The 14,922-nt window shown below is 41.8% G+C and overlaps 1 protein-coding gene across 4 annotated transcripts in view; it reads right to left on the reverse strand.

Annotated features, from left to right (window-relative positions):
• The window catches only part of LOC122541389 (ras/Rap GTPase-activating protein SynGAP-like), a 516,506-nt gene that overhangs the window by 11,397 nt on the left and 490,187 nt on the right, over window positions 1-14,922 (reverse strand). For 2 of the 4 annotated variants that reach the window (XR_006309588.1, XM_043678122.1), the window contains one exon: window positions 5,473-5,549. The exons of 1 other annotated variant lie outside the window; for it this stretch is intronic. Coding sequence is in view for 2 of the 3 variants with exons in the window: in XM_043678122.1 (XP_043534057.1) it covers window positions 5,486-5,549 (64 nt within the window). In the remaining variant the exon portion in view is untranslated. Of the gene's footprint in view, window positions 1-4,806; window positions 5,550-14,922 lie in introns of those variants that run through there. One more of the 4 variants, XM_043678120.1, reaches the window with a different exon arrangement.

Consider the following 14,922-nt stretch of genomic DNA (forward strand, 5'->3'; position numbering starts at 1 on the left):
GATCTTTCCTCTAATCTTCCCAGTGAGGAAGATTTAATTCACCAAGTGAGTAACATTCTTGAAATTCACCCAGTGAGTATAATTTCTCCAACTCACCTGATGTGGACTTTTATTGAATTCAGTAAGTGAGAAACATTACTCTAACTCACCCAGAATGGTCTTCACTGAAGAAGTTGTAAAAAAAAAAATCCAGAAGAAGACATCCAAGTTGCTTGGGCTAATGAAGGAAATTAGCATGAGTAAAAAAGGTTATACTGGAGAAATTAATGGGGCAGAAAGTTGTTATATCCCCAGGACCTGAAGATCTTCATCCTACAGCATTGAAGATGGTGGCTAGATGATGCACTGGTGATTATCGCCAAAATTCTATAGATTGTGAAATGATTCCTGTAGATTGGATTGTCACAAATATCAGCCCACTATTTAGGAAGCGAGCAAGAGAAAGATGGAGAATTACAGACCTATTAGCCTTACATCAATAGGAAAGATGAGACAAATATACATTGAGCTGACAATGATCAGGTTGGTCATAGCATGGATTTGTGAGTCAGAAATCATATTTGATGAGATTCTTGGAGCTTTTTGAAGATGTTACTGACAAAATTGATAAAGGAGAACCAATGGAGGTAGTATACTTAGACTTTCAGAAGACTTTCAATTATGTCCCTTTTGGGTGACTGGTTGGTAAGGCAAGGCACAAGGGACTAATACAGATCAATGATTGGCTAACCGACAGAAAACAAAGCTTTGGAATAAATGGTTCATTCTTGCACAAGCAGGCTGTGACTAGCAGGGTACCTTGATGATCAGCATTTGGATTAGTGGTTTGGAGGTGGGGACCAAATGTAACATTTCTAAATTTGTGGATGGCACAAAGCTCAGTGGGAACGTGTGCTGTGAGGAAGATGCAAAGCAGGAAGATTTGGGCAGGCTTAGTGAATGGACAAGAACATGGCAGATGGAATATGATGTGGATAAAAATAAAGCTATCCAGTTTGTTGTGAGAAACAGATGCTTCTTAAATGGAAAGAGGTTGGAAAATGTCGACGTATAAAGTAACAAGGTGGCAGTTGCCAGGTTGCAGATTCAGTAAGCCACAGGAAGGCTAGTGGAATGTCAGCTTTTATTGCAAGATGATTTGAGTAGAGGAGTAGTAAAGTCCTGTTTTAATTGTGTAAGAACTTGCTTTGACCACACCTGGAGGTAATGTGTGCAGTTTTCATTTCCTTATCTCAGGAAACATATTGTTGCCATAGAGGGAGTGCGATGAAGGTTCATCAGACTTAATCCAGGGATGGCAGGACTGTCCTGCAAAGAGAGAGATTGGACAAACTGGGCCTGTATTATTTAAAGTTTTGAAAAATGGAGATGTGATCTCAATGAAATTTATAAAATACTTAAACCGATAGACAGGGTAGAGGCAAGTGTTTCCACTGGCTGGGGACTCTAAAACATTGGGGTCACAATTTAAATATAAGAATAATTCTTAGATCCAAGATGAGGAGAAATTATTTTACATAGAGGGTGCTCAGCCTTTGGAATTCTCTATCGCACAGGGCGATGGAAGCTCATTCCTGGAATATGCTTGAAGTGGAGATTGATATATACTGTATTCCAATGGCATAAAGAAGTGGGGACAGGGTGAGTTGAGTGGACAGAATATCTCAGTGGGTTGAATGAGGTACTCCTGTTCCTGGTTTCAATTTTCCTATGTGCCTCTAACTCACCCAGTGAAGACTATTCCTTTACTCACCCAGTGAGGGCCATTTCTCAGCTTGCATAGTGAGGGCCATTCCTCTAACTCGCCCAGTAATGAAGGAACATAGAACAAACTCACTCAGTAAACACCATTCCTCTAACTCACCCAGTAATGAAGATTCCTAACTCACCCATTGTGAAACATTCCTCTAACTCACCCAGTGAGGAACATTCCTCTAACCTACCTGATAAGTATCCTGCTTTAAATCTTTTGGACCTCTTGCTCTAAATCGCTTAGTGAAGATCATTCCTCTAATAAACCGGCAAGAATGATTCCTCTAATCTACTGACTGAAGATCATCCCCAACTCACCCAGTAAAGACAATCCCCCTAGTTCACACAGTGAAGACCATTCCCTTAACTTACCACCGAGGGCCATTCTCCCTACTCACCCAATGAAAACCATTCCCCTAATTCATCCATTGAAGGCTACCTCTGTACTGCACCCATTGAAGACTACCTTCTAAGGTACACATTGAAGATCATCCCCTTAACTCATCCATTGAAGATCGTCACCCTACCTCACACATTGAATATGATCCCTTTAACCTATCCAATGAAGACCATGCATCTAATGTACCCAATGAACATCATTACTGTAACTCACCCATTGACGATCCTTCAGATAGCTCACTGGTAGGACATATGCTTTCTGAAACATCCATCAAACCCCTCTACGATCCTAATTCACCTACTGAAGCTTCTAGGTGTCAAGTCATAACTTTGGGGGAAAAAACCATAGGACCACTTTACATGGTTGCCCCTTTACGCCTCTCTGTGTGTTGTGTATCAAATTAATCCTCATTGCAGACCCACCTTTCCATGAGGATCGGTCTCACCGTTGGCCTCTACAGCCTCTGGAAAGCAGGTCACAATTAATGCATTTTGTATCACAGCCATTTGGATTGAATAGATTGTTCCAAATGGGGTCTGACCAGTACATCATAACCTTGAGTATAACCTGTATTGACCATTAGTGTATTGTTCCAGCCAGACTCCAGACAGAATTGCACTTCATACACAGAATAGTAACGATTCCTTCATTCCAACTTGACTTTTCAGGGTTCAGGCTCCACATGAACCTCCTCCCTCAGCACAATATTATTCCTCTACCTCTCATCACTTTAACTCGCTTCACCTTGGAGGCATCAAATGAAAGTTAGGTCACCACTCCCTCTGGTACTGAGTTCTATATTCTAACCATTCATTAAAGAAAGACATTGCTCCTGAAATCCCTATGGGATTTATTATCGTCACTGATGTGGATGTATTGGCTCATAGTTTTCCGCAAATAGAAATTATTTTCTCTGCATCGTCCCTGTCAGGCCACTGCTCAGCCTTCGCCTCTGTACTGGAGAGATCCCACTCTGTTCTGTCTTTCCTAACCCTAAAGTTATCAACTCTCTTCCTTTTATACCTTTCTCAGTGCTTCTACATCCTTTTCACAGTGTGGAGACAGGACCATTCTTAAAGAAATGCATTGCTCTATTGTTCAGACGCTGAGTGGGATGAGTCACTAACTGCTGTCTGATGTTGGTCCTGCTGTTATTCAACTGCTTACTCCACCCTTTCCCAACCATCTGTCATGTATTTACCACTGTTAAGTCTGAATCCCCTGCAACTCCCTGCTGATCACACAACTGATCTGTATCTTCCAGCTAATATTCAATTTTCTTCAGGCCCAGGACAAGCAGAATTTAATAAGTTTTCATGCAAGAGGCTTTTTAGCTAAAGTTAAATCACTTAGACAAGTTTTTGACTTGATTAGGAGGTTGATAGGTAGTGGAAGTCAAGGAGCAAGGATAACTGATGTGGACACAAATCAGAAGGACATTCATTGTAGCGATGTCCCATACTAGGGTTGTGACAATTCACACGATTTACCAATGACTTAGCACTATAGAGTCACAGATTTAGAGCCATCCACTCAAGATTGAGGATGGGACAAAGGTTGGTGGTACAGTTAGCGTTGTAAACATACAGTGACAGGAATTAGATTAAGTGAGTGAATTAAGCCATATTAGCTAGATATCAGAACAGGTAAATGTGAGATTATTCACTTTGGACCAACAAAAATACGTCCCAGTATTAATCAAATAGTGAAAAGCTAGGGAAGATATTTTGGAATGCATGTACACGGATCTTTCATAAGTAATAAGGAGCTGCAAAATTTAATTAAAAAGGCTGATGCAGAATTGGCCTTTGTAATTAGAAGACTAGCAAATACAGGAATATAAATGTCACTAAATCCCTGTTGAGTCGACGTTTAAAAAATACAGGCACAGTTCTGTACATTGTACCTTGGAAAAGATACACTGGCTTTGGAAGGAGATCAATGCAAATTCATTAGAATGTTACAGCGGTCCAATGTCAAATTATCAGTAATTACAGACAAAGATATGTATTCCCTGGAATACAATAGATGAAGGTTAAGCAGTGATTTGATTCAACGTTTTTTTTTTAAAAACGGTTATTGAAAGAATTGATAAGAGAACATGGCAGGAAAGACTTTATGTTGCTGCGAGTTGATGGAGTGGGATGATAGTGTTGGGTAAGAGACAATATCAGAGACAAGCTATTCAGGTGAATTAACAACATTTTGTAAATAAAGGAATGTGCGAAACCCTTACAAAAAAATTGGTAGATGCAAGTTCAGTTAATGATTTCAAATCTGAGACCCGTGTGCTTTTTAGCTGGACACAGCGACAAAAGTAGATCCAGCTAAGGCTGGTGGTTGCAGCTAAAATATAGGTAGGTCATGGTTTGGTGGAATAGCAAAGCTCGGTTGGTTGTCTACATTGGTCATGTTCCAATAAAGAATAAACAATTCCTCAGGAATGAGGCTTGGATCTAGTTGACATAGTTCCACAACACAAACTAGTGGATAGATTTCTTGTGGTGCTAACCTCAGACAAGAGATCCTGGTTCAAGTCCCACCTACTCCAGAGGCATGTAATAACATCTCTGAACAGGTTGGTTAGAAAACAGATACATAAAACAGCGGATACCTGGGAGTGAGTTAAAGGCTGGAAAGACCACGACTGCAAGACAGAGAGAGTAAAAGGTTATGTTTTTGCTTTATTAAAGGTCATTCTTTCACCACACCCCCATACAACACAACAATAGAAGCATCAGATAGCATCCCTGGTGGCACAGCAGCCAGGAATATATGTTAAACTATGTACAGTACATATCATTATGTTATTTACAATACAAACAACATTCTCTTAATTACACGTGTGGGGAGAAAAAATTCAACATATATACACATTTATATACGTATAAATATTTTGATTTTATGGGGTTAGGAGCGGGATTAATTACAAAGTCGGCATTTAAAATGGATAAATCGAGGACCTGAAAAAATTAACGCTTTTTTGTTTAAATCTCCTTGTTAAATATATACACAGAACAACATCAACCAGTACAATCACTTCCTCCAACATTATTCTGGCAGTGGTTACTATAGCAACAGAGATTATAGTCACATCATACAAACGTTAAAATCATGTTGAGGCATGCCTGTGTTTTTTTTTTTGTTTTGTTTGTTTCAAATTTTAAAACGTTATTTGTTTATGTATGGCTATCGATTGTCGACTCGGAACTGCGTCGACATTTTTTCTTTCGTTTACTTTCTTTTCACTTTGAATTTGTTTTGTTTTGTTTTTTTTTTGTTTTGTTGTTGTTTGTTGTGTGTATGTTTATAGCTATCGGAATGCCCCGTAAGTCAACGGGAGAAGGCGGCTATGACTCCGGGCTGTTCTTCCAGCTCTCTGCCCCGTTTCTGAAGGCTATGGATCGAAAGATGGGCGAGTGTGAATTGGTGAATTTAAGAAAATATAAGTCGTCCCCAACCCGCCCCCACTCAGCCCTCCCGCAAACAGCCACCCACCCAGCCAACCCAAACCAACCTTCTTCCTCTTCCAACCTCGGCACCAAACATATGATGGAACAAACAGAGGTGTTTCTGTAAGTGTTGGGCGGTTTCAGGGCCAGTGGTTTGCAGTGGCGGTGGAGATGGTTGGATTGGGTGAGGGATGGAATGGGGAATGCAAGTGTTTGAGTTGGGAAGTGATAGAGGGTGACAATAGAAAACTTTGTCCAAGCCGTCTTATGTATCTCAATAAAGGGAGCTCCGGTATGGCCTGTCTGTTCATTGCCGAATTTTGGCGGTGGTGTGTTTATCTCTTGGGACTGGTTTTTAGCTGGCAGGGATCCCCAGCCCTCGACCCTGACACCACCCACCTCAAACAATCAAATACCTCACTGCCACCCAACGAGGTACCATCTAAAAGTGCTGATGATTGTCTTAATATTGCAATACTTCTTTTTGGTATTAAAGGCCAGAGATTAATGGACACCAGTGGCCTACCTGCTCTCATCTTCTCACGCATCCACCCCCACCCCCACCCCCACACCAACCCAGTACTACCGCATGTGGACTTCAAAAATACCCAATACCAAGTGGGTAGTGGGACCTGATGGGTGGTAGTTTGATGTCCCTATCTAGGTATAATTTTAACTCTCCTCTGGTATCTAGAGGCTGAAAATGAGAACTGGCAGGTTAGATTGAAATTTCCCCTGTTACCCTCCAGCCGTTTTTTTGAAAATTATATCTAAGGACATTGTACTCACTTCAAAAGTTGGAGTACAAACCCCATCTCTGTACACAATGTCCTTTGGGAGCTGTAGGATTGAGCATTTATCCAGCTATGGGGGGGGGGGGCCTGCTGCTGTACCTAGTACAGTCCCTCTCCCCAGGTCTTTCTGCCACCTCCTGCTAGATACTATCTTTGTCCCATTTCCTGGAAGTTGCTACTTTTGTGACCACCACCTTCTCAAAAGGGTCACTCAACAAATTCTACTTGGGCCAGCAATGTCGCGATCCCAACATTTCACTTTTAATTAAAGTATTCACTTGTAAGTTTGGACTGTGATGGACAAACGCCCTCAAATTCCTTGGACTTTTGAGGATAAAGAGCTGAAAATGTGTTGCTGGAAAAGCGCAGCAGGTCAGGCAGCATTCAAGGAGCAGGAGAATCGACGTTTCGGGCATGAGCCCTTCTTCAGGCTCATGCCCGAAACGTCAATTCTCCTGCTCCTTTGATACTGCCTGACCTGCTGCGCTTTTCCAGCAACACATTTTCAGCTCTGATTTCCAGCATCTGCAGTCCTCACTTTTTCCCTGTTGAGGATAAAGCTGATTTCTGGATTTTGACAATGGGAATAACTTGGGACTTGCTGCCAGGACTTTTCTAGGCTTGAGATCTGATCTCAACTTAGAGGTGAAGTGATGGCTGTCAGTGTTGTCCCTCAATGAGGATACAGGTCTGAGGGTGCTTGACAAAAAAAAAAGCTGGAGGGTCCATAGACTCTACTGCTGTCCCTCAGGTTGCCAACTCTCACTGGATATACATTCCAAGTGGTTTCATTGAATAACTTTCTGCCCCCCACCACCTCTGTCTTTGGTCAAATTTGTGACCTTCCCACACCAAGTGGAAACTGAATTTGAAAGTGGAAATTTTCTTCATTGCATAATTGGGTGGCTTCTGGCTCTCAGATAGCCTTCTCCCACAACACATGCAGGAAAGTGAAGACCACAATCAGATCAGCTAAGATCTTATGAATGGTGGAGCAGGCCTGAGGGGCTGAATGGGCTATTCTTATTTTCTATGCTTTTAAAGAGAACTGTCCAGCAAAAGCAAAAAAAATGCTTTACTGCCTCTTTACTGTCTTTCTCTTAGGAATTTGTCCTCAGCTGTATCCTCCAGATTTATCTTCTCTTCCAAGAGATTGCCAGGCAATCTTGAATGGTTGGCAAACCCTAGGGAGCCCTCATTGAAGTATAAACAGGATGCTTCCTGTTTTGCTGTGGGAGCACCTCCCTGTTCTCCATCTAATGCCCATAAATTGCTCTTCAGACATTCCTTATCCTTTGCTCTGTGGTATTTCTTTCACTTCCCATTTTTCACTTAGGCTGAAGGATAGTGGAGGCTGGTTCCAGAGGTCTGGCCACAAGTGCTTGGGCTCACCGAATAACAAGCAGGACGAATGGATTGAAGAACCTGCCCAATTCTCTTCATGAGAAGTGTCTATTGCCATGACAGCACGCTCTACACAATGCTTTCACCAGCGGAATAAGGCAAACGTGGTGCTAAAAGGAATAAGCTGGTGCATTACTCTGGCAGAGAATGCAAAGCTGCTTGGCTTGGGAACGCATCGGCCCCATTTGGACACTGCCTTCAATGAGTTGGCTTGTTGATTGTCAGTCGCATTTATTCTTTGACAAGGTAGCTCTACGCTGTGATCCAAATGGGAGAGAGGAAGGATTTTGGGAGATGTCCATTGGATCACACATGGGAAATCCATGACACATCGTCTCTCATGCCAAACACATGGCTGCCCGTGCATAGTCAGAATGGTGGTGTCAATGTAACATGTTGAAGGTCAGCACATAGGTCCATCCCTGGGGTGCAGCTGGTGATGGAACTGGGGGAATCACAGACACTCATTTCTATGTCTCCTCCCCCCATCCCAAAAGTTTTTTCAATGGTCTCCCGCTCTTACTTCATTCCTGTCTACTCCTGAAGGCACTGACCCCTGCTGGGACACTGATCCAAGAAAACAGAACAACCCTGATTTCACCCGCCCAGTGCAAACTGCTTGCCTCATGAACCCCCTACTTGCAGCCTCAAAGCCACATTCTTATCGGATTGGCTAAGGCAGTGACTGCAGCTGGCTCTATTTGGATTTAAAGAGCACTGCAGCTTTCTGCAAGGCATCCTTCCCTCCCCCCACTGCACAAGAAACTCCCACAGTTGCATAACCCTCCCAGCACTGTCCCTCCCAGATGTGGGAAGCTTCCTTTCAATTGCTGCCAGGGAGACAGACAGTTAACCTGAGTAACCTGAGCACTCCCGTGTTCAGCTTCACGCACAAAGTGGGGGGTCAAACCCGGGATCTTTCCATGCTTTAGAGCTGAATAGAGCAGCAATCCGGGTGGGACGGAGAGGGAGGTTGGGATTGTTGTTGACGGACGTGATACTTGTGAGCTAAGTTTGAGTGGAAGAAAAAGTGGAATGGCAGTGTGAATCAGAGGTTTCAAAGTTCGGTTCATGGCACTTTAAAACACTTTTCAGATTGTTGACGCAATTTGACACACCCAGACCTGCCTGTTGTGCAGAGAACAGTCAAAGAAAACCATCAGCCTTGTCCTCTGGCCTGTGAGCAGTGATTAAAAATGATGACTTAGCTCCATCAATGAGAACTGAAATGATAGGGTCTGAACTGGTTAGTGCTACCTCCCACTCAATGTGAGATGGAGATCAAGGTGTTCTTTTTTTAAAGTATTTTTTTACACAATACCATCACTGTGAACTTCCCAGCTTGCAAGCCATATCTTTCTGTGTACCTGTTGGAGGGGAAATGTATTGTGGGTTGGTTTGGTGCTTTGGAACTGGTCAGGGTGAAACGGAGGAGTGGGAGGGCTGGGACAGTCTGCAAGTGTCAGGTTACACTGGTAGGAGAAAGGAATGGGGTACACTGCATCATCAAAGAACAACTTCCCGAAGTGCTAGGGAAGCAAGGATATTTTGGGGAGGAGGAACTGAAGGAAACTGGCATTTAAAAATAAAAGATGGTGGAAAAATTAATGGGGATGCAAGCTGAAAATCTCTTTAGATTTTGGAATAGCCCTGTCAGACTGAGGATGGAGGCCCAGAACAAAGGGGCACAGAGTTGAGGAGGAATATCTGCATTCAGGAGATGATGAACCTGTGGAATGCTGTGAATGAAAAGTCACTGAATACATTGAAGAAAGAAATAGACAGATTTCTAGAAGCTAAATGTATCAAGGGTTATGGAGAGAGAACAGGAGTATGGTGTTGAGATACGAGATCAGCCATGATCATGTTAAATAGTGGAGTAATCCCAAAGGGCCAAATTTTGCTGCTTTTTCTATTTCTATATTTCTGTCAATGTCCTGGCAACTCTGAAATCAGAGATTAATCTCCATGCTGTGAAAAATGTTGGAGTAAAATTATTAAGGGATTGAGATGAATTGATTTCATTTTCTTTGAAGAGTTGAATTTATTAATTAAAAGGTATTGGAAATGGAATAGTAATGGCTGATCTATTGGGTCTGGAATAAAAATATTCATGAAGACACCCAATCACTGTTGGCAATCTTGGGTGCAGATCAAAGCAATCAAGCACTGATTTCCAAATGGAAGAACGAGTGACATAAGAGGAAGAGTTTTTTTTGTTCTGCAATCTGGTGAAATACTGTTAGGGAGGAATTCAGATGAAAGCTTTCAGTTCTCTCACGGTACACACAAAAACATAAATTGTTGGAGAAACTCAGCAGGTATGGCAGCGTCTGTGGCGAGAAAGCAGAGTTAACATTTCAGATCCAGTGACCCATCTTCAGAAACTCTGTTATGACTGCTTTCTCTCCACAGATGCTGTCACCAAGACTGTAGGTGAATTAATGCGTGACTGCTACTACCAAATCTTCACGTTAGTTAGAGACTAACTGTTATTAATCAGTCAATTGGAGATCGGCTAATCTTATTTGAACCTTGGGTCAAGTCAAGTGTAAATGCTTCACTGAATCATCAGGTCAATTATAGAGTGACAACATTTATCAAATGCTTTGATAAATCAGAAGCCAAATGCTCTTACCAGATCCTTGGGTTAAGAAGAGACTAACATTTGATAGCATGACCTTGAGTCAATTAGAGGCCAATTATTCTTAACAGACTTTCAGGTTAATTTTAGCTGCTCAGAGCAATTGGAGTCAAAGTATTTTTGTTAGCTCTTAGATTAATTAGCATGTGATTATTCTCATGAAGTAACAAACCAATTAGCTTGGAACTGGTGTCAGATGGGAGATCACTTCGGGGTTAACTGCTCTTATTGGATCTTCAGGTTAATCAGAAGATAATATTGCATCATACATTCAGGTCAGTTAGTGCTGGATTATATACTCAGGTCAATTGGAGAGTCACTGCTTTCACAGATATCGGGTCAATTAGAGGTTAACTGCTCTTACCAGAACCGCAGGCCATTCAGAAACTAATATTGCCCTGCGATCCGCAAGTCAAAGGTAGAGATTAGATGGGCTGACATTCCTCTTTATTTAAGCAAAAGGTGACATGTGTGGTCCTGTGACTTTCAAAGTCTGCTCGACATGTCCACTCAGCTTTGCCTACAGTAAAAGAATATGGCTATTTTTGTCAGGTCAAATGTGTTTTGCTGTATGGCACACAGGACACTAGAGGACTTGCTCAATCCCACTGTTACCTTTATGCCACCAGATTTTACTCCAACACCATGTCCCACATTTCAAAGGAAAGTTATATCATCAAAGTGACAGCTATTATGACCACCATTTTGGATTTCCTGGAACAACCAGAGATTAGTTGAATTGGGCTGATTGGTGAGGACAGTTGGAAAAGCTTACGTTCCCTTAAGTATAGAAGATCTAGTCAAGGCGTTTAGAATGGTTAAGGGAATTAATTCCTCGACGGCAAAGGGTCCCAAACCTAACATGAGAGCTAGGCCATTTAGGAGAGAATTCAAGAAATGTTTCTCAAAGTCATGGGGTTGTGGCAATCCCCCTCAGAAAAATCTGTTGAGTTTGGAGCTCAAGTACTATTTTCTAGGCTGTGATTGAGATTCCTTATTAGGTAGGAGCATGAAGGGATATGGAGCAAAAAGAGGTAAGTGGATTGAGGGCTTAATCAGCCTTGAGCTAATGAATGGTAGAATAGGTTCAAGGGGCTGAATAGCCTTCAGCCTTTCCGTTAATCCTGTGTTCTGAATGTGGAGAGCTATCTACCTCCAACAAAATGGGCCGCCAGTTTAATCTGACTTGCAAGCAAAGAATTCACAGTGAAGGTAAGGATTCATTAAGGATCCTGATCTTTGAACATGTATTTTGGTGAGGGTAGTAGGTGTTGAGGATGGGGTACAGTGATGAGTGGTCAGGGACAGAGCAGTAGAGTTGTCAGCAGACAGACGGATAATTGTCAAAGGATGAAATATACTTTTTAAAAAATTGTCAACCTGGCCTGATGGCTTGTCCATGCATTTTTAAGGGTTATGCTTATTTACTTCAGTTGACTAAGGGTCTGACTCCCCAAACTCCCAGCCCACCTAAAGTGAACACATTTCTTTAGACTGTTTAAAATATCCCAGAGTTTTCCTTCATTCAGATTGTTTTAAAATAAGAGAACAAAACACTGAACAACATTGCTCACAGAACAAATCAAACGTTGCGACTGAATGACCCTACCTTAACGGTGACCCACTACGTGATACTCGCGAATTAACATGGTTTCCCCTTTTCCCCTCCCTCCCTTTCCCCTCCCCACGCCCCGTGACTGGCTTGTGTACGCTTAAGTTGCTGTGATATCCTACACTTAACCATCTCTGGGTGGGGGGGTGGGGGTAAATGATTTACCGTTTAAGAAAGAAATTATTATTAATAAATTGGTTAAATACATTTTCAGTGACCAGCAGCCAATGGTAACCTCTACGCAAGCAAGTGTCACATTCAAAGAGACAGGGAAACAAGCGAGCAATTCCCAGTTTGAAATCCTTAAGAGTGCGATTGGAAAGTTGCAGCAAAGTGGCTGCTCTCAATATTGCCAGTGCCCCGATTGATCCACCTCACCAATCCACACTTCAACTCTCCCTTCACTTGATAAGATTAATGGCTAAAATTTGAAAGGATTCTGTCCTACAATTCATGCATGGAACTCATGAATGACCAGTGCAGAACTGTGTCTTGTTCTTGGGGAACTGTGTTATCTTTATGCTTTTCTTACTCCACTCACTCTACTGTGTGACCTCTCTTGAAGGCTCAAATCACAGATGCTCACAAATATCTCTATCAAGCGGCCAGCCACAGTGGGGGAGCTTGCTAATCAATGCAGACTATACAGAAATGTAATCAGGAAATACAATCATAGCCGAGTCTATTTCTTGGCCCCACCGAACACTGGTGTCGGCTGTGGCTCTCACCTCTGAATCAGTGTATTGGAGGTTCATACCCCAATCCAGAGATTTGATCCAGGTAATCTTGGTTGACACTGACGATGCAAGACTGAAGGAGACCTATATTGTCAGAAGTGCCATCTTTCAGGTTAAGGCATTAAACTGAAGCTTTACCTGTCTTCTCAGGAGGAATTAAAACAATATCATTATTTTGAAGAAGACCATGAGTTATTGTCCCTAGTGTTCTGTCAATATTTTCCCTCAACTAACAGACATCTGATCAATAGCACATGGCTGTTTGTGAGTGCTTGCTGTCTCCAAGTTGTCAACTGCATACCTTGCATTGGAACTGCAAGTGCACTTTAAAAGCTTTGGGACTTGCCGAGACAGTGAGCGTTGCAAGAAAAGTGAAAGTATTTCTTCCTGTAGGTGTCACCAGCGATGCAGACCAAGAACCATAATGGATACTCTTCCTCCTCAATACCACTGTAGGCCTCCAATGCTTAATGCTAAAACTCCCACTCACAAGGCATAAATCAAGAGACTGACTATGACTCTATGACTCTGCCTCAGAAGTTTCTGGTCAGTGATCAACTGTCTCTTGACTATATTCACTGTGCCAGAAGATGTGGCCACAAATTAACTTCAAGAAACGTAACACCAAATCATTGATTTTACATGAACCATATCCTTTTTTCTATGAATGGACAATGAGAAGAAGGAAATGAGAGTCTGGCAACTCACTGTAGCAGTTATCTTACAGGAGCATACAGAATATCATTGTTACACTCAGCCCAACATGGCTCTTGGTTGACACCAATATAGCATAAAGCTGACCCTGTGACTGATCCTGACAGTTTCCTGACTGGTGGGTTTGTTTAAAATTGACTGTTCAATTGACAGAAGAAAGTATACATTATGAGAGGGGACAAGAAACTAAACAAGAAAGAGAGAGAGCAAGACAGACACAGAAAAGAATATAGACGTTCACCTTTGACATAAGGTGAATATCAGATCAGCAACATGTCACAAATCTCTCTGACATTCGGAGTCATTGACAATTAAAGTCAATGAATATCATAGAGGAGTATCACAGGATGGGAGAAACTCAGTAACGAATGTCTCCCCCAGAAATTATGAGGGATACACAGTACAAGGCAAACATAGAGAGAGAGAGACAGAGAGAGAGAGAGAGAGATAAAGAAAGAAAGATCACAATCAAAAATATACTTGAACACAGAAACAAGACAACAAATCTGAGCAAAGCTTGCAATGTATTGGAACAAAAGGACAGGCCCAATTAAATCCTCCACATTCTGATACACACTCTGCTAAATTTCATTCCGTTGTATAATTTTAAAAGGGATGCAATTTAGACTGCAGAAACCAGTGAAATACAAGATGAATTCTGCACTGGTTAAAGGTGTTGGATGCCAGTACAAAGCACTGAAATTGTTACAATCTTTATGTCCTCGGTTTCTACATCAAAAGCAGTCCTTTGTGGTACAGCACAGTTAGAGCTCAAAGCTCCTTCCGTAATGATAAACTGTGATTTATATAAATGTAACAACACTTAGTGTAAGTTTGGATTGATTTTTGAGTTAGTAACCTGTGGGTTTTCTGAGTGTCTGGAGTTAATAATTATATTGTGTTCTGTAGCCATGGTGAGTTTTTTAAACATTTTCGAGGCTTGACTTTAGAGAGAAAATAGCTGCATGTGCACTCCTAACTGACTTTTGTATTTATCTTAGACAGTTTTGTAACCCAACAAGGGAAATAATGGGGCCTCAAGTTTTGTTAAAGACTTCTGAAACTTGTTCAGAATTCAGATCAAAGTTTAAAGAGGGAAACTTTGGTTACAGTTTTACTTTAAATTTTGGCTGGTCCTGTGAAATCCTTGGATTTGGATGACTGCATGGACCAGTGTTCTGAGAAGGGAAGGATTAGTGCTGCGTACATTTAAACAGATGTACGATAGCTCCATGCAGTTCCAGTTGAAGTTGAAGTTGAAGTCACAAGTATCTTGAACCTACTGAGGTGCTAGATGCAAAGACTCTGGTAGAAATATTGTAAGAGTGGTGTTTTAGTTTTGGGTAGTATTCAAAAGCTAGTTTTATAGATTAGATTCCCTACAGTGTGGAAACAGGCCCTTCGGCCCAACCA

This window comes from Chiloscyllium plagiosum, chromosome 37 (genome assembly GCF_004010195.1).
Source record: "Chiloscyllium plagiosum isolate BGI_BamShark_2017 chromosome 37, ASM401019v2, whole genome shotgun sequence".
In the NCBI taxonomy this organism is placed as follows: Eukaryota; Metazoa; Chordata; class Chondrichthyes; order Orectolobiformes; family Hemiscylliidae; genus Chiloscyllium; species Chiloscyllium plagiosum.